General features: G+C 24.7%; 1 protein-coding gene across 1 annotated transcript; it reads left to right on the top strand.

The window, feature by feature from the left end:
• The first annotated feature begins 102 nt into the window (after window positions 1–102).
• On the top strand, window positions 103–20,348 carry LOC122507686 (serine-protein kinase ATM-like). The gene is made up of 18 exons (XM_043620536.1): window positions 103–298; window positions 475–612; window positions 3,242–3,629; window positions 4,234–4,581; window positions 4,730–5,132; window positions 5,389–9,638; window positions 10,024–10,347; window positions 11,762–12,067; window positions 12,276–12,490; window positions 12,755–13,092; window positions 13,213–13,685; window positions 13,873–14,102; window positions 16,628–16,744; window positions 16,865–17,020; window positions 17,115–17,260; window positions 17,582–17,688; window positions 17,974–18,252; window positions 19,890–20,348. The coding sequence occupies exons 1-18, from the start codon at window positions 233–235 to the stop codon at window positions 20,066–20,068; spliced, it is 8,463 nt and encodes a 2,820-aa protein (XP_043476471.1). The 5' UTR covers window positions 103–232; the 3' UTR covers window positions 20,069–20,348.
• Window positions 20,349–20,793: the final 445 nt, after the last annotated feature.

The raw sequence follows: 20,793 nt of genomic DNA, 5'->3' as shown, positions 1-20,793 counted from the left end.
CGTGTTATTTATTGCAGCAACAGCCAATCAGAAGAACTGTAAATTTTTGAAATTTCAACAACCCAACCCTGCTTTTTCCGCTATTTAAAATGGTGATTTAAATACTACAAAAATATAACCTAACAATTTCTCTTTTGTGAAAAATTTCGCCGATTTCGCCGTAAAATTGTTTTGTTTCGAAAAATATTATTGCACAATAATCAAATGATAACTGGAGAGGAAAATTATCAAAATGACTGAAAAAAAATTGTCAAGAATAATAGAATTGGCCAATTCTAAAGTTAATGCTGGGAGAAAGGTGGGTTAACAACATATTGAATATAATATACATACTTGATATTAAATGTATTTCAGTAATTATATTTATTAAATATATTATTTAATAATTAATTCTTTAAATTAAGCAACAATCAAATATCAATTATGCAAATTCGTTCTTTATTGACAAGTGAAATTCGTTTTTTTATTTTCTAGTCAGCGGTACAACAGTTGTCCGAGCTTTTGGAAAATACAGGCGATTTGTTACACATTACCCAAAATAGTGTAAACAATGGAGGAGATAGAATTACTTGGAATGATATATTAGGTGCAGTGCATAATATTGTCATGAATGTAAGTAATTACTATTATTTCTAATAATAGTTGATAATCTATATTAATAATCGTTGTATTTCGGTAATCTGTTTTTTTGTTGCTTTTTTGTTTTCTAACTTTTTAAAAAAATTTTCTTTTTAAATATTTTCAATTTTAAAATTAATGTATTGAAAATCATTGAATTCTTGCATAGAATCTTATCAAGAAATTTTAAGACAATAATTGAATTCCTTCGAAGAATTTATTATTTATGAAAATAATTGAATCCTGGCGATGAATTTTATTAAAAACTTTTAAAATCCTATTTAAATTCTTTTGAAGAATTTCTTTGAATTTTTTTAAAATAATGGAGTTTCTTTAATAATTTTAATTGAAGATTTTGAAAGCAATTGAATTTTATGAAGAAGAAATTTATTCAAATTATACTGAAAATAATTGAATTCCTGAGAAGAATTTTATTATTTATAAAAATAATTGAATTCTCGCGATGAATTTTACTGTTTATAAAAATAATTAAATTGTTCTGAAGAATTTATTAAAATTTTAGTAATTAAATGAATTTTATGTAATTATTTGAAAATAATTAAAATCTTTTAAGGAATCCTATTAAAACCGTTTGAAAAGAATTGAATTTCTGCAAAGAATTTTACTATCTATAAAAATAATTGAAATGATCGAAGAATTTATTAAAATTTAAGGAAAAATTGAATTGTTTTGAAGAATTTTATAGAAATATTTGAAAATAATTAAATTCTTTCGAGAAATTCAAGTACAGTTGTTTCGAAAATAATTAAATTTTTGTAAAGAATTTTATTAAAATTAAGCATATCTTCAAAATAAATGTATTCATCAGTAGAATTTTATTATTTTTGGAAAATAATTGAATTCTTTCAATTTTTTTATGAATATGTTTAAAAATTGCATTGAAAGTAATTTAATTTTCATATTGAATTTTTAAAAATATTTTGAGAATAATTGAATTATTTTTAGAAAATTTTAAATTCTTCTTGAAATTGAATTTTATGGAAATTTTTAAAAATAATTAAATTCTTTAGTGTAATTTCAGTTAAATTGGATTAAAAATAATGTAATTCCTGCAAAGAATTTTAGTATTTATAAAAATAGTTAAATTATTACGAAGAATTTATTAAAATTTTAGGAAATCATTGAAATTTATGGAAACATTTAAAAATATTTGAATTCATCCGAGGAATTCAATTAAAATTGTTTTGAAAATAATTGAATTCCTGCAAAGAATTTTACTATTTATAAAAATAATTGAATTGTTTCGAAGGATTTATTAAGATTTTAGAAAATAATTTAATTCTTTTGAAAAATTTTATTGAAAATAATTGAATTTTGTCAAAGATTTTACTATTTAAAAAATAATTGAATTGTTTAGAAGGATTTATTAAAATTTTAGAAAATAATTGAATTCTTTCGTGAAATTATATTAAAAATAATTGAAATTGTGCAAAAAATTCTACTATTTTTAAAAATAATTGAATTCTTACAAAGAATGTTATTATTTATATGAAAATAATTGAATTCTTGTGAAGAATTATATTAAAATTTTTGAAAATATAGACAATAATAATTAATTTTGTACTTAATAGATGAATTTTTCAAATTTTGATTATGAAATTATTTAAAAATTTATATTTGAAAATAAAATTTTTCATAAATAATAAAAATTTTACAGGAATTTAACTATTTACAAACTTTTTATAAATTTCTTCGCAATAATTCCAGTATTTTCATAAATAATGAAATTATTTACAGAGATTCAATTATTTTCATGAATAATAAAACTCGTAATAGAATTTCAATTAATTTTAATACAGTTTTCATCGAAGTCCTCGAAAAATGAAATTATTCTTGAAAATTTTATTAAATTTCATCGAATAAATTCAATTATGTTGATAAAATTCTTTAAATGATAATTCAATTTTGAGAAATATTCATTTATTCAATAAATTATTTATTTTTCTATTCAAATAATTTAATTCTCGTCGAATTTTCTAATGAAAATTGATTTAAAAATGAATTTCAATTAAAATTTTGAATAATAATTGAATATTAAAAGTATTATGGCATGAATTTTTAAAAATGATGGAGAATTGAATTCTGTCGAAGAATTTTAATAAAATTTTTGAAAATAATTACATTTTTCAAAAAATTTATTTAAAATTGTATTAAAAAATAATTGAAATCCTATGAAGAATTTTATTACATTTTTTTAAATAATTGAATTCATCTGAAAAATTTTATAATTCATGAAAATAATGTATTTCTTACTACGAATTTTATTACATTTTTTAAAATAATTTAAGTTTTTTTTGAAAAATTTTATGGAAATTTTAATTTTTATAAAACATGAAGACTCTTCGACTCGGAGTGATTGACGTCTTCATGTTTTATAATAATATTCTTATAAGTTGTTGAATTTCATAAAGGTTTGAATTTGAAATTTTTTGAAATTCTTAATGCCTATGTTATAATAATGATTAAATCAGGAAAAAGTGAAAATTTTGTCTGTAAATCAGGGAAAAGTTAGGGAAAAACAAAATTAATTTTTTGTGGCAACCCTGAATAATATTGTTGATTGAGAATTTTTATAATTTTAAAGTTTACTTTTCTTTTTTAGCTAAAAGATTCATCGCCACACAGTGATAAAACGAAAGCGTTGAAAGTTCTCTTGGAAGCTGTAAAGTTGGCTCATAATAATTTGAACACGTCTGACATAATATCATTTATCCTAGAAATATTTAACGATTCAAGATATCTTTTTGCTCAATCAACTTATCTTTACGCTCTGTCTACATACATACTTTCCATTCCTAAATACCAAAATAATATAACTCAACAGCAATGGAAGGAATTACTGAAACTTTGCCAAAACTCTTACGACGATGATTCTCATTATATAAAGAAAGAAAAATTTTTAGAAGCACTTCAATTGATTACAAAATATGGATGTTCTTTGTCATCACTGACATTAACACTTAAAACGAAAGAATTGATACCTTTCCTGGGTAAATATTTTTATACTAAGAAAATTATTTTTTTAATTTTTGCTCCCTCATGGAGGAAGAATTGTATTTCTCCAACACTTGCTCTGAAAGGAGTACTTTTCTTGGTAGAAAAGTGTGGCGAAAGTAGAACTTTTCTCAACTGCTCTGAAGAGCGTGGCGAAAGTAAAATTTGGCGTGGCGAAAGTAAATTCAGCGTGGCGAAAGTAATTTTTAGCGTGGCGAAAGTAAATTTGGCGTGGCGAAAGTAAATCATGAATTTATTCTTTTTTCTTGTTCTTTGACCGAGATTTATTTTGTATCTAACTTCTTCCCCACTCAAAATATTCGTCTTTTATTATATTAAACATAAGAACATTTTAAATTAAAATTAAACGAAACTCACGAAGAAACCTTTCCTCGCAAGGCGTTGGAGAAAACGTAGTGCACAACTCGTGGTGAAAGAATGATTTTTCTCGAGTGATTGCTGCTCTCGCTACGCTCGAGCCGCAAACTTCACTCTCGAAAAATCACACTTTCGCCACTAGTTGTACAATGTACTATTAATTGTTTATTTATACCTATTATTACTTTAGTTTTTAATTGTACTTTCCAATTAATTTTACAGGTAAAATTTTTGATGACATGGAAAGAAATGAGGATATTATTCGTTCTGGTCTTAAATTGGCAATTGCAGTTTGTCAAGAATTAGCCGTTGAGAGACACAATTCGTTATGTAAACTTGGAGAGATTTTAATACCAAAATGTATGAATTTCAAGCACGATGAGAAATATGAATTGTTTCTGATATTTGTTCAAAGTCATCATCCACTTGGAGCGACAATGAACAATGAAAATTCTTGTGTTATTGATGCCGCTATTTGGAAAACAATATTACGAAACATGTGTACAATGATTTTACAAATCAGTAAAACTCAAACTCTATCCAATATTTGCATTGATCTTGGATGTGAAGGTAAATTTTTTACATTTTTATTTATTTTTCCAAAAATTGTTTGTCTTTCATTTATATTCTCAATTGGGAAATTTTTATTCTATTATTGTGTGATTTTCTTATTTTTGTCTTTATTCTTTTAGTTAATTTTTGAACTTGAAATTATTAGTTTTCAGGCAAATAATAGAAGATCCAACAGCAGCGGAAGAAGTTTTCAGTCAGACGGAGATTCAGAGTAGTGAGAATCCAAAGAGAAGACGCATTTCCAAGGAAAATGGATTATTGATTAATATGATTACTGGTTGTTCGCCGGAAAGAGCCTTACCGATGTTAAAGATTTTTGCCAAACTTTTTAAGAAGTATCCCACTGCTACTCTTCAACCACAGGAGTTCACATTATTTCTACAAACTTTGTCTTCACTGCTTATGCAGTCCAGTACATTGCCAAAAGTTGTTCTCACTTTATACGAACTTGGAATTGCGCTCGTGGATGTGGAGAAAAATTTTGATTCCCAAGAAACATGGAATAAGAACAAATTTTTATGGAGCGAAATTTTAGATACAGTCGCAAGGTATGTTATTTATTTTATTTAAATTGGGAATGGAAGAACATTATTGGAAATGCATTTTTTTGGAATATTTATTATTTCAAATACTAAATAATTTGAAAATTACAACAAGCAACTGATCGGTTTAATGAAACTATTAAACAAAATTTAGATAAATTTAAAAATTAATTTTCAAGAATATTTTTTATTTAAAAATTCAATGCACTTTTTACCTCTAATTAAATTATTCATTTTTTACTATGAAGAATAAATTTTTTAGCTACTTGTCGACAAAGGTCAATCAAGAGGCGGGTCATCAATTTTTACAGTACTTAATCGAAAACGACAGATTCATAAATTTGAATTCTCTGCTGAAAATGTACGTCACAAAAACAATGAATTGGTCCCTGTTTGGTCTTCAAACTTTATTGATAATATGCAGTCACACAATATTACCCGAGAGACTCATTGAATTAAGTACAAATTCAAGTTCCGAAATAACTTACATGACTCCACTTGAAACACAAATTGTAGAATGGGTCTCAGCAGTTCCGTGGAAAAAGATCAGAACTTTAGATTCGATAAAAATCATATCTCAACTATTAATTGGTTTAATGTTAAAATCATGGCACAAAAATTCAATTTCGAAAGAAAATGTCCCTTTGGACGAATCAAATTTCAATCTCACAGATGTGGAAAAATGTTATTTAGCTATGAAATTTCGTATTAATATTTTCAACGAAAATAAGAATCCAACGAAGAACAACGACACGGAACAAATTAAACATTTTCATAATAGAGAATATTTAGCTGCTTTCTATACGCAATTGGAGAATATTCTCAAACCGACAAATAAGAGCGAATCGGTAAGAGTAATTATCGTCAAATGTTCTCTAATTGTAAGAATAATTAATGATTTGAAAGAAATAGAAGTCTTCGAAAATGATTTTCACGATTTTCCGCTATTGCCTCTATTTAAGGAGAATTTTGAGAAAATCTTTAAATTTCTGTCCGACACGGATTTAACAAAACTCGATCATAAAAATACGTTACATATGATGAAAGTCCTGAGAATTCTTTTTCAAGCAACGAATAATTGTCAAATTAATCAAATTATCATCGATTCAACCGTGAAGAATGTGAAGGCGCTACAAAATTTATATTCACACTTAAAATCTCTGGAAAATGTCAATATTCCCAAATCGCAGGAATTGACATCGAACCAAGATACGAATTTCATAGACAAGGACAATCAAATGGAACAAGCCACTATTGAGGAAAAAAAGAATAGTATCGCTAAAACACTTATTCTCTACTGTTGTATAGCAACTGACGAAGAATTAATTGACATTCAGGAAAATTTGCTAGAAAGTCTGTTAAATGTCGAGGGTTACGATTTAAAATCATCGAAAGATATTCAAGTATTAATGAACATTTTGGAAATAATCAGTAAAAGCGAATCGGGAATACACACACAAGTATCTGTCGAAATTTTCAAAAATCTACTTAACGAACTATTTCCCTATTTATACAAAAATCAGGAAATTGCACTGAAATTATTACGCTGGTTGCCAAATTTCTTCAAAATTGCTGTTCGATTCGAAGAGAATATTACCGGTATTTTAAAGCTCGTCACTAAATTTCACGAAATTCTACAGAATAAAATACGAGAACCAATAAAAACTTACGGTCCTTTGATGCATTTGGAATTTTTAAAATCTCTCAGGCAAATTATTAAAATTGATCGTTCGTTAAAATTTCTAAGACAAAATGAATCGGTTGTTGAATATCTATTCGAGTACGTTAATAGTTCTTTCTTTGTGGTGCGATTGGAAGCGGCACGATGCGTTTATGAATTATTTTCATCAGTCGACATTGATTATCAGTGGAAAATGTATTTATTCGAAAAATTGAAGCTCTTGCTTCACGATTCATTTCTAGTCAAGGGAGATTTGAAGAATATGGAGAAAAGCGATGAACTAATGACTCGAGGAACGAGTATGTTGTACATTATCTCGGCAATTATTTACGCTTCCAATTTCTTTCGATTACCGGCCCTTTTTCTGTTGGTTCATTTCGCGGCGCTAAAAAGTGTCGATAGTGGAAATGTTCGAAAAATACTGAAAATCATGTTGAAGGAAGAAAAAGAGAATGAGACGATAGTTGAGAAAAATTTGAATTATCTACTGATCAGTTGGTGGAATGTGCAAAAATCGTTTGATAATTTCCCCTTCGATGTGACTTATTGCTCCAGTGAGGAACAATTTTACAAAGTTTTCATGCACACGCTACTTCCGATATTGATTCAAACGGGAAATATCGATCAGGCGAAGATTCTCTGCGAGCAACAGGAATTTAATTTCGAACGAGAATTTGAGAAGTCTTTTTCAAAAGTAATCGCCTGGTTATTGACGAAAGTGACTAAAAATCCAGAAGTTTGGTTGAGGAATATACTTCGTAATTTGGAAACGAATCAAAGGGAATTTAAAGCGGTGAAAAGATTTATTGATCTACTTCATGAAAATTTAGATCGGATAATTATTGTTTTAGTGGAGGAGTTGCATGACGAGGGATATTTTTCGAATGTTTCGAAATTGAGTGTTAAATTTCCCGAGACGAGCTTCACGAGACTTGTTGTCAGTGACATTGACGAATGTCTATTGTATATGGAGAATAATTTTTTCCTCTCGGGTAAATTAGTGCACTATTTGGGAGCAGAACGTAGGGATGTTTTGCAAAAAGTCCTACTTCAGTTGACGAAAAATGTTTATACTACTAACGAGGAGTTTAAATTGAAGGCACTTCATCAGTATTTCTATTTCTGTGATATAATTGCAAGGGAAATGAAAAGTGGTCAATTTGATGAAATTGCGCCCTTTTTGATAAGAGATATTTGCTCTACGTTGCTTTTTCAAATTGAAGAGGAGAATTTTACTGAAGTGATCTGTGGGTATTTACGTAGATTCCTCGCAATGTTTCTACCGGAACGTTCTGGTTTTTTCAAAGAGATGTTTATTCCCTGCGTTAGAATTCTAACTCGCTGTGTTCTGAGGGACGAGAAGTCAGCAGTCTCAGTTCTCAAATTTCTCATCGTGGAGCAAAAGAATTCTTTCGTCGACGTAATCGCAAATTTGGAATATTTTCCCAATTCACCAGCTTTCGAGGAGATGAGAAAAATACACAAAGATCTTTGTTACAACACGAGGATTGAATCACTAGAGACGGAGTTTATTTATTTTTTGAATAAAAATTCAACCGATATGGAAAGTTTAGAGCGTTTAGGGGGGGAATTATCGAAGAGACGGGAGGAATTGAAGGAGCATTATAAAAAATTGGAAACAGTTTGTAGCGCATCGAGTATTTTACATCGTTTGATACATAAATTGACGAAATTGATGGAATCGTCACAGGCGGAAATCTCTCAAGAGGCGGCAAAATGTTTGGGTTATTTGGGTCCTGGTAATTTGTCAACAATGATTCTTCTACCTGAACAAATACAACGAATTGAGAATAGTAAACGTTTGGAAATGTTGACATACGAAATATTGCTTCTGCTGTCGGATTTGATAAATGATAGAAATATTGAAATTCGCGAGGCAAGTGCGATGGCATTGTACACGGTGCTCTCGTCATATTGGGGACGTATTTTGATAAAGGAAAATTATTTGAAAAATTTCGAGGGCATTATGAATAGTGATAAGTTACAGAATTTGTTGAAATATATTCGACCATTTATAACGAAGGCAAGTGTCAGTGATTCGAGTGAAGCTGTAATTTTAGAGATTTGTGGGGAATTGAGAGAGAATTCTTGGATTGAAACTGCCACGGATGCCTATGGAAATTGGATTCAAAATTTTACCTGTACAATTGCTGATTGTTATCAAAATTTTTTCATGCAGAGTATTATTCCTATTTTTAAATTGAGCGTGCAATTTTGTGAGAAACTTCTTCCTTTGATGGTGAATGTATTGATTGATAATACGGAATTAATTGACGAAACTTGCGCATTTATTAATCGATTTTTTCATCATAATTTCCCCCTTGGCGATGAGGAGAATTCTCTAACGTGGAAATCGAATAAAGGGGAAAATCCGGAATGCAGTTATAAATCGGTACAGTGTATGTTGAATATAGTGAATTTCATTTGGATTCAGTCGGACAGAACTGTGAATTTGAATTTTGATTATTTATCAATTGCAAAAGGAGCGCAATATTGTTCGGCTTATTTTACGTCTGTATTGTATGCGGAACTTTGGTGTGATTCGTTTTTAAATGGAAATCGTTATATTGGCACGAGTACGTTAATTGATTATATTATTGAGAAAGATCCGGTGCGTGGGAAAATTCTTCAGGATATTGTTCGTGAGGCTAATGTAAGAATTGGTGATCCGGACGCGATTCATGGATGTGGATCGATGCATTTACTTGATTCTGCGTCGAGAATACGACATTATGTTGATTTAAAGCAATGGGATAAAGCAATGCTCATGCAGGATATTGAACTTTCGTGTGGAATTGAGTCCAAAAAGGGTGAGTAATTAAGTTTATAAATTTTTTTTAATCTTTTAAATTCAGTAGAAGTTTAAATTAAATCAAAACTTTAAATTTAAAGTTGAAATTTTTCTATATTTTAACATTATGTTGGTTTTGTTTTAATTTGAATTTATTTTTAGAACATTCTTAAAAAGATAATAAAATTTACAATTAAAAACAAATTTAAAATTAAAATACAAAAATTTGTTAAAAGTAAAAAATTTAAATAAGAAATTAAAATAAAAAATCAAAACAAAATTAATATACTTAATATAATTTAATATAATGCACTCAGAATATTTTTTTATTTTAGTTTTTTGTTATATTTGGAATTTTGTAATTGTAAGAAATGTTTTTAATGAAACAGATTTTTTTTCCTTAGACATGCTTCATATTTTGCAACAGACTGGCTTGTATTTTCTACTAAATCAATTTACGTCGAGTATAAATGAGGATAAAGTAAACAAGCAGCATAACGATTATAAATATGAATGCGCCTGGAGACTTGGAGATTGGAATTTATTGGAGCAGAAATCTTCTTCGCAAACTAGTGTTAATTCTTTAATTGACGAGAAAAATCCAAGTTACTGTCAATATCATTATGAAGCTCTTAAATGCCTCAATGAAAATGACAAAATGGGAGTAAAGCAAGCCATTGACAATGCTCGTTGTTGTGTGATTAAATGTCTTCGCAATATTAGTCTTGGTAAATAGAAATCATTTTTCATATTTTATCATTATAATAATATTAATTTATTCTCTTGAATAATATTAATTATTTTTAAAAAATATTAAATTATCATAATATTTATGATAGGTATTAATATTTATAGATTTATTTTCAAGTATAAACTTCAATTTTGCAATGATTTCATATTCAAAATTAGAAAAATTCACTTGTTAACTAATTAATTATTATTATTCACTATTTTCGTAATTAATAAAATTCTTCACAGGAATTTAATTATTTTGAATTTTCACAGATAAAATTCCTTGAAAGAATTTAATTATTTTAAAAAATTTTTATAAAATTACTCGAAATAAATCAATTATTTTTAAAGATTTTAATCAAATTCCCCGAAAGAATTCAATTATTTTCACAAATAAAATTCCTTAAGAGAATTTAATTATTTTCAAAAATCAAATTCCTTGAGAGAAGTCAATTACTTTCAAAAATCAAACTTCTTGAAAGAATTCAATTATTTTTAAAAAGTTTGTTCAAATTCATTAGAAGGATTCAATTATTTTAAAAAGTTTTTAATACAATTCTTCGAATTAATTTAATTCTTTTTAAAATTTTAATGAAATTCTATGCCAGAATTAAATTATTTCATATTTTCAAAATTAAAAATATTTAAAAAATTAGAATAACATTTTTTTTTCTACAAAAATTTTTTGTTAAAAAACATCAACTTATTAATGTAAAATTATGAAAAGTAAATATTATTTCTAAATTTTTTTCTATTTTTGACAATAATTTGTTTTAAATAATTTTTTTAACAAATAATTTTTCTTAAAAATTACAAAAATAATTATATTTTAAAAGGTTTAAAATTGAAATTTTAAATAATTTTAAAAAAATTAAAGAATTAAAAAGAAATAATGATTATGAAAAAGTTAGTTCAAAATTATTAAAAATAATTAATTTAGTGAAGTATTTCAGTTAAAAATTCTAGAAAATTATTGATTTTAAATCTTGAAAATAATTTTTGAAAAGTTAGTGTCAGTTTGAAATTTAGAATTTTTGTAAATCATAATCTTTATGAAAAAATAATAATGATTAAATATTTATCCAAATAAAGGCTTATTGAAGTTTTTGAATAATTTCAGAATTAAAGATATTCCCAAATAAATGCATTAAAAACATTTTATTGTGTATCTAATTATTTTAAGAGTGTATCAGAATATTTTTTAGAGTCTGGGAAATATTCAATATTCTGTCTGAAAATCAGGGAAGAATAAAATAAAAATTTTGTGCCAACTTTCATGAAGTAATTAAAGTTACTAAAATTACTAAATTAGCAATTAAAATAGAAAATTTAATACAAAAAATTGTAGAATCAATTTAGAAAGTGCTCTTTTTAGAAAGAAAAATTGATGTTGATATTCTTTTTTTACAGAGAGTACGAAAGCTGTGTATCCGATGTTGACACAACTGCAAATGTTGCGGGAAATTGAAGAGTGTAATAACACAAATTCCAGTGATTATAGAGATCGTGTTAATGAATGGAAACATTATGAGTATATCAAAAATAATGATTTTGAATTTGTCGAGCCATTGATTTCGCAGAGAATTGCTATTTGCAAAATTGAGCAGTTGCACGTGACGGACGATAGTTTAAAGAATGTTTTAATCGACATGCATTTGGATTTAGTTCATTTTGCTGAACAACGAGGACATTTTAGAATAGCAACTCGAACTTTAGGTAAGAAATATTTTTTCTACTTTATTTGAAATTAATTTTACATTAATTTTACTTTTATCTATTTTATTTGAAATTCAGTTTATTTACTTTCTAAGTCTATTATTAAAATATTAAAATTATTTTAAATAATAATTATTACAAAATTGATTAAACTAATTTTGAATCAATTTTAATATTAAAGTAATAATTAATAAAAAATATTTTTCAGATTCTTTAGCGAAACAGAATAATTTGTCCCAGGAGATAAAGAATAAATTATGTTTCACTGAAGCACATTTGGCATGGAGTCAAGATAATCAGCAGATAGCTCAATTTCTTCTCAGACTTTTAATGAACGATCCTTCGGTATTGCCGAGTCTTCGGGCTCAAGCTTTGTGCACGTTTGGAAATTGGATCGGAGAAACGGAGTCGGGAAATCCTCAAGTAAGTGTAATTTATCTTTTACAAAATTTTGAAATTATCATAATAATTTCTTCTCTTAAAAACAGCATTTTTAAAAATTTATATTTCCTTCTATTTATTAGCTTATTACTTACTATACCTACTTATTAATTAATTTATATTTAAATGTTAGAATTTTTCACTGATTCACTGATTTAAAATTATTTTTTTATTCATTCATTTTATTGTGTGATAAATAATAGAATAAGAAATGAAGAAATTTTTGAAGAACCTTTCAATTTGCAGGTTATTATAAAGCAGTATTATCAAGAATCGATAAACACTTTCTTGTCGATCAAGGAGCCAACATCAAATGATTTAATTAATTTATATAAAACACATGCCGCACTGGCTAGATTCGCCGATATGCAATATCGACAAATATCGGAGTACATAAAATCGCCTCAATTCAAAACTCTAAAATCATTAGCGCAACTTTCCAACAGTATGTCAGACAAAATCGATGCCAAGGATAACGAATTGAGAAGAGCAATAAACATCTATCAACGACAAAGCAAAAATGATGCAGCTGAACTCGAGAATTTTGAAAATGATAAAAATTTATATCTCTCGCTTGCATTGGAGTAAGTATATTATTTTTTTATATTTGGAAATAGTGTTCAAATATTTTAAATTATGGATCAAACCGTAATACAAAAAAATTACGATAAAAAAGTTTCTGTAAAATTTTCGTCTATTTTTAGATATTATTTGAAAACATTAGAGCAGAGTTGTGATCATGATTTCCTGATATTTCGCGTCGTATCACTTTGGTTGGATAATATGCAGCATGCAATTTTTAATTCAATTTTATCCAAGTATCTTTCAAAAATTGCTTCTTATAAATTTGTTCCTCTTATACCGCAATTGGCGCCGCATATGAATATCGTGAATGATCAGTTTACGTCGAAAATTAATGAAATTTTGAGAAAGTGCGCTATGGAGCATCCACATCATACACTACCTGTTTTATTGGCTTTGAAGAATTTAATGGGGGATTCGGAGTTTGGAAAATTGCAAGTACCTAGAGAAACTGAACCAATGGCACGAGTTAAGGCTGCGACAAAATTGATTAATCATTTATTGAAAACGAAAATTCATCCTATTATTGAGGAAATGTCACAACTTTCTCATTCACTTGTGCAACTTGCGTATCTTCAGGCAGAAAAGAAACGACGTAAGTTTATATTTTCTTCTCTTTATTTTTTTTTTAAATCAAATTTGAAATCAAATCAATTGTTTATTTGAATTATTAATTAGAAATTAAAATATTATTGGCAGGCTTCGCGCTCATCTACTCTATTTACTACATTTTTCATGATTTGCAAAGAAATTTGTACTTTTAAATGTGTAAAATTTTTCAGCAAATTCATCGCACGTGATACCGTCTAATCAGGCGATTTGTAATATTAAACATTTGAATAATATCGCTATACCAACAATAACAATGAGTGTCCGGAAAAATGGAAATTATGAGAATATTATCGGTATTCAAAAGTACAAAAACACATTTGTCAACGTTGGTGGAATAAATGCACCAAAAAAAGTTGAGTGTATTGGAACTGATGGTATTACAAGAATACAATTGGTCAAGGTAATTATTTGACTTTTCTCATATCTCTTATTTGACACTTTTTTTCACTCTATTTTCTTGTAGTTTTTAAAACAAAAATCTCTATTTATAAATTAAATTATTAAAATTTCTCTGTTTAAAAAAAGCAAAAAGTAATTAATACAGAATTTTGTTAATTAAAAATATGAAAAAGTCGAAAAAGAGATTGTTAAATTTTTTATACGTAGCAAAATAAAATAAGTTGTATTCCGGTAATCTGTTCGCAATTTGAAGTTAGATGCTGTTTGCTTTTTTGTTTAATAACTTTTTAAATGTTTAAAATTTAAAAATTAATGCAATGAAAATCATTGAATTCTTGTAAAGTATTTATAAAAAAATTTTTAAATAATTAAATTCATTTCAAAAATTTTATCAACATTTTTTACAATACTTGATTTTTTCGAGAAAATGTAATTAAAACTGTATTGAAAACAATTTAATTTTTGGCAAGATTTTTATTAAAATTCTTTAAAATAATTAAATTGTTTTTAAGAATTTATATAAATTTTTCTTGAAAATAATGGAGTTATTTTTTAATAATTTTTACTGAAATTTTGTAAGTAATTGAATTTTATGAATAATTCAATTATTTTCAATAATTGTAAATAAAATTCTTCGCAAAAAGTCAATTTATAAATAATAAAAATCTTGATAAAAAATTCAATTATTTTTATATAATAATATTAAGGTCAACAAATAAATAAAAAATTTATATAAATAATAAAATTCCTATCAGGATTTCACTCATTTTTAATTATTGAAAATAATTGTATTACAATTTGAATTATTTTTTTCGAAAATTTTAATTATTTTTAAAAATCTTGTAAAAATTCTCCGAAAGAATTCGATTATTTTAAAAAATAATTAAATTTTTCACAGGAGTTCAATTATTTAAAAAACTTTAAATAAAATTCAATTGAAGAATGTAATCATTTTTAAAAATAATGAAATTTTAGCTGAAATTCAATTATTTTATATATATACAATTTTAATTGAATTCCAGGGAAAATTAAATTATTTTTAAACATTTTTTTTTAAATTTTTCGAAAGAATTCAATAATATCAATAAATAGTAATTTTTTCACTGGAATTCAATTATCTTAAATATAATTTTAATAAAATTCTTCTCAAAAATTCACTTCAATTTTAAAATTTGGCAAAAATTCAATTATTTGTAGAAATAATACATTTTTTCGCAGGGATTCAATTATTTAAAAAAGTTTTAATAAAATTCTATTCAAGAATTCATTTATTTTCAGAAATAATTAAATTGTCGATGTAATTGTATTGAAAATAATTTAATTCTTGGCAAGATTTTTATTAAAATTCTTTAAAATAATTCAATTGTTTTGAAGAATTTATTTCAATTATCTTGAAAATAATGGAGATTTTTTAAATAATTTTTGCTGAAAATTTTGAAAGTAATTGAATTTTATGAAGATTTTCTTTTAAATTTTTTAAATAATCGTGTTTCTTATTAATTGTAATTAATAATTTTCCTATTAAATTATATTAAAATTATTCATAGAAGATTAAATTCATTTAAACAATTTTATTAAAGTTTTTGTAAATAATTAAATTTTTTAAAGAATTTCATATAATTTCGTAAATATAATGTAATTTTTTAAAATAATTTGCATTAAAAATTTTGAAAATAATTAAATTTCTCAGAAGAATTTTATTCTTTACAAAAATAATTTAATTCTTGTCAAGAATTTTACAATTTATAAAAATAATTGAATTTTTTCGAAGAATTTTATCAGAATTGTTGAAAGTAATTGAATTAAAATTATATTTTTAAAAATAATTGAATTCCTTTGAAGAATTTTATTATTTATGAAAATATTTTAATCTTGAGAAATATTTTCTTATTTATGAAAATAATTGAATTCTTGTGGAGGATTTTACAATCCATAAAAATAATTGAATCGTTTCGAAGAATTATTGTATCTGAATTTTTGAAAATAACTGAATTTTTTGATGGAATTTTATTAAACATTTTGAAAATAATTATTTTTTTAAAAAAATAATTTCATCAAAATTGTCTAAAATAATTGAATTTATATTAAAATTCTTGAAAATAATCGAATTTGATTAATATTTTTAAAAAATAATTGTATTCTTTCGAGAATTTTTATTAAAATTGTACCTATTTTAAATAATTGAATTGCTCTAAAAAATATTATTATCTATAAGAATAATGAAACTCTTGCGAAAAATTTTATTAAAAGTTTTGAATAATAATAAACAAGAATATTTAATGTACTTAATAAGTGAATTCTCTAAATTTTGAATCTGCAATCATTCGAAAATTGATGTTTATTCTTGAAAATATAAAGTTTTTTAATTTACAAAATAATAAATGGAATACCACGTTCCGCGCGCTGGCGCGCATATATTTTGGTAGTTAATATATAAATTACTTAATTTATAAATTTCGAAAGAATTTATTTGCCTATGTTGAATATTATTAATTTATTTTATAATGTACTTTATAATTTTTCTAGGGACAAGATGACATGAGACAGGATGCTGTGATGCAACAAGTATTCACAGTTATTAATTCATTATTGAACGCGAATAAGGAAACTAAAGAAAGAAAATTAAATATTAGAACCTATAAGGTAAGTCATGAAGATTTTCTTTTCTTCCATTTTCATTATTTGACTCGTTTGTTAATTTTTAATGTAATTTAATTCTTAACACAATATTAACAATTTTATTGACTTTTATTTTACTTTTAGGTTGTTCCTCTTACACAACGTTCGGGAGTTTTGGAGTGGTGCGAAAATACATCGCCAATATCGCATATTCTTCTCGGTGCGGATCGAGTTTCAGGAATTCATAAAAAATACTATCCACAAGATCTTACAGGATTGGAATGCCGCAAAAAAATGGAGGTAAAATCGCAAAAAAATTATTTACTTAATTTTTTCATACTTCATTCTTTCTTTCTTTTTCATTTTCTTTAAATTTATTTTATTTTTTTGTTAGGCCGTGTCCTGTGATTCAAATGAAATGAAATTAAAAGCATATCTTGAATGTTGTAAACAATTGCATCCAGCATTCCATCATTTCTTCACTGAAATGTATCCTTCGTCGGAAGTTTGGTTTGAGAGAAGATTGACTTACACTCGAAGGTAAATTGTGATATTTTTTTTTATCAATGAGAAAAATTATATATTTCTATAAATATTTATTATTTATCACTAAAAAGATTTTTTATGTGTTCCTATGAATATTCATTTATTTTATTTATTTGTCAAGTCTCTAAAGTTTTTAAAATTCAAATGAACGAAATTATTTATTTTTACTTAAAATTCAAATTTTATTGCAATAATATAATTGCGTTAAATATTATGAATTAAAATTAAAAATTGTTGTCTTAATAAATTAATGTTCGATTATAAAAATTAATTCCATAAAATGTTGCAAAAAATCCAAAATTGGTTTTTCTTTAGCATTGCTACAACTTCAATTGTTGGATACATTCTGAGCGTTGGAGATCGACATTTACAAAACGTATTAATTGACCATACGACAGCAGAAGTAATACATATCGATTTCGGTAAGAAGAAAGTAATTTATTTTCCGTTTAATTTAATTTAGATCTTTTGCTTCTAAGTAGAAGAAATACTTTTTTTTCTTGTAGAAAAAAGTTCAAATTTTTCCTAAATTTAATATTCAAAATATATTAAATTTTAAAACAGTTCAATATTTAGTAAATTTTGTTATAATTTTATGAAAAATATATAAAGTAATAATTACTATTATGATGATTATTTTTAGTTAATATTGTCATTGTCATTATTATTTTTTTTATCATTATTATAATCTTGTGGTTTTTTTCTAGGCATTGCTTTCGAGCAAGGAAAACTTTTATCAACACCGGAAACGGTTCCATTTCGTCTCACACGTGACATTGAGGTCCCAATGGGAATATCGGGTGTTGAAGGCGTTATGAGACGTTCCTGCGAGAAAACATTAAAATTACTGCAAGAACAGAGAGAAATAATCGTAACATTACTTCAAGTTTTGCTTTATGATCCTCTATTTATATGGTCCATAAGTTCAACTAAAGCCTCCAAATTTCAAAACTCCAGTACACTTGAATCTTCAAGTAGCAACACTGGTAAAGTATTATATTTATTTTACAATTATTTTACATATTTTTCTCTTTCTTCTTTAAAAAAAATGCCTTCAAGGTTGCCAAAAGTCAGGGAAATGTCAGTGAATTTTATAAAAAATGCTGTAAAAATATCAAATCTCTATAGAATTACTACAAAAACTTTGTTTTTTAGTTTGCAAAATATTTTCGAAAAACTTAAAAACCTTGAAATATTTTCGATTTTTTTCCATCTTATTATTTTTAATAATAATTTTAATTTTAATTTTAATCTTATTATTTTTATATAAATAATAACATTCTTTGGAAGAATTCAATTATTTTTATAAATAGTACAATTTTTTGCAAAAATTCAATTATTTTTAACAAAATTTCAATAAAATTTCACGAAAGAATTAAATTATTTTCTAAAATTTTAATGAATCCTTCGAGACAATTCAATTATTTTTATGAATAGTAAAATTCTTTACAGAAATTCAATTATTTTCAAAACAATTTTAATTAAATTCTTCAGAAGAATTCAATTTAAAAAAAAATGTTAATATATTTCTAATAAATTCAATTATTTTCTAAAATCTTAATGAATCCTTCGAAACAATTCAATTATTTTTATAAATAGTAAAACTCTTTGCAAGAATTTAATTATTTTCAAAACAATTTTAATTGAATTCCTCGGCAGAATTCAAATATTTTCAAATATTTCCATAAAATTCAATTTTTCCTAAAATTTTAATAAATTCTTCGATCATTTCAATTATTTTTATAAATAGTAAAATTCTTTGCAGAAATTCAATTCTTTTTATAACAATTTTAATAGAATTCCTCAAAAGAATTTAATTATTTTTCAATATTTACATAAAATTCATTTATTTCCTAAAATTTTAATAAATTCTTCGGAAGAGTTTAATTATTTTTATAAATATAGTAAAATTCTTTGCAAGAATTAAATTATTTTTATAAATAATAAAATTCTTCTCAGAAATTTCATTATTTTCAATACAGTATTAATAAAATTCTTCTTCATAAAATTTAATTGCTTTCAAAATTTTTAATTAAAATTATTTAACAAACTCCATTTTATTTTAAAGAAATTCAAAGAAATTCTTCAAAGGAATTCAATTATTGAAATTTTTTTATAAGATTCTTTGCAAGAATCGAATTATATTCAATACACTAATTTTAAAATTGAAAATATTTAAAAAGAAAAATTTTAATAAAAGTTAGGAAACAAAAAGCAATTGTCAACTAAATTTTAAATAATTTTAATTTAAAATTCTGAAAAAGTTAATTTTTTGAAAAATTTGGTTTTATTTTTTTTTAAATTCGTTAAATTTTTTAATATATTTATTTAAATGAAAAATTTTCGAATAATCGAAATATTGTAAAATTTAATTGTAAACAAGTAGATTTTAGAATTATTTTAGGTGAACTTCGTATTTTTCTTTTAACAATTGAATTCTTAAAGAATTTTCTCAAAAATTTCTAAAAATAAAATAATCAGGGAGAAAGAAAATAAAATTTTAGTGGCAACTCTGCTCATATACTTTTTTATTTTAAATATATGCAATTAATAATAGCACTTAATAAATTAATATAATGCAATTAATATAAAAATATTTCGTTAATTTTCCCCATTGCTTCAGGTGCATTGGAAATAAACAAATTTGCAAATAGAGCTTTACTCAAGGTACAACAAAAGTTACAGGGAATTGAGGAGGGTGTCACTTTAAGCGTCGAGGGACAAGTTGAAAGATTAATTCAACAGGCCCGAGATCCCAGTAATTTGTGCCTACTCTTTCATGGTTGGCAAGCTTATTTGTAATTTTTGTTAATTCCGTTAAGAAAAATAGTTAGTACCTGACTATTCATTAAGATGTCTTGAAAAGGAAATCTTTTATCTTTTCAATGTATGTATCGAACTTTATATATTCTTTTCTATTTTAATTTCAATTTAACGGTTTTTTATAAGATAAAAGATAATATTTTTTTACAAAAAAATATATTAGACTTTTAAGACTAAAATATTCTTCTACTCTAAGATTTTAAAGTAATGCGGTATTAGAAATAAGAATTTTGTACATTCAAATACTGTGATTTTAATATATAATATTTTAATATTTAATTTTTATCTAATGATTGAGTAAAATGATGATGAATAAGGTTAATGACACACAGAATATTTTAGTTTGCTAAAAGAGTTTTTAAATCATAGTTGTGGAATAATTATAATATTTAATTATTGTGTTAATTATTTACTATATTAATTATATTAATTATATTAATTATAATAATTAATAATTAATTGCCACTTAAGTATTGCTCGATTGTATAAGTATTAATTAGTGTTAACAATTTTTAACATATATGTTGACATCATTTTTTTATTTCTATTTTATTAGAATTGGTAGTTTGATTACATTAATTTTCATTATTGGTAATTACTGCTTTTACATATTTGTTTAATTATAATTTTGTTTATTATATTTTTTTCAGTATTTTATAAATTGTGAATTTGAGAAATGGAGAAATTGAGAAACTGAGAAATTT

Source organism: Leptopilina heterotoma, unplaced genomic scaffold (genome assembly GCF_015476425.1).
Source record: "Leptopilina heterotoma isolate Lh14 unplaced genomic scaffold, ASM1547642v1 Lhet_51, whole genome shotgun sequence".
Taxonomy (NCBI): domain Eukaryota; kingdom Metazoa; phylum Arthropoda; class Insecta; order Hymenoptera; family Figitidae; genus Leptopilina; species Leptopilina heterotoma.
This window is presented reverse-complemented; position numbering and strand designations above follow the sequence as displayed.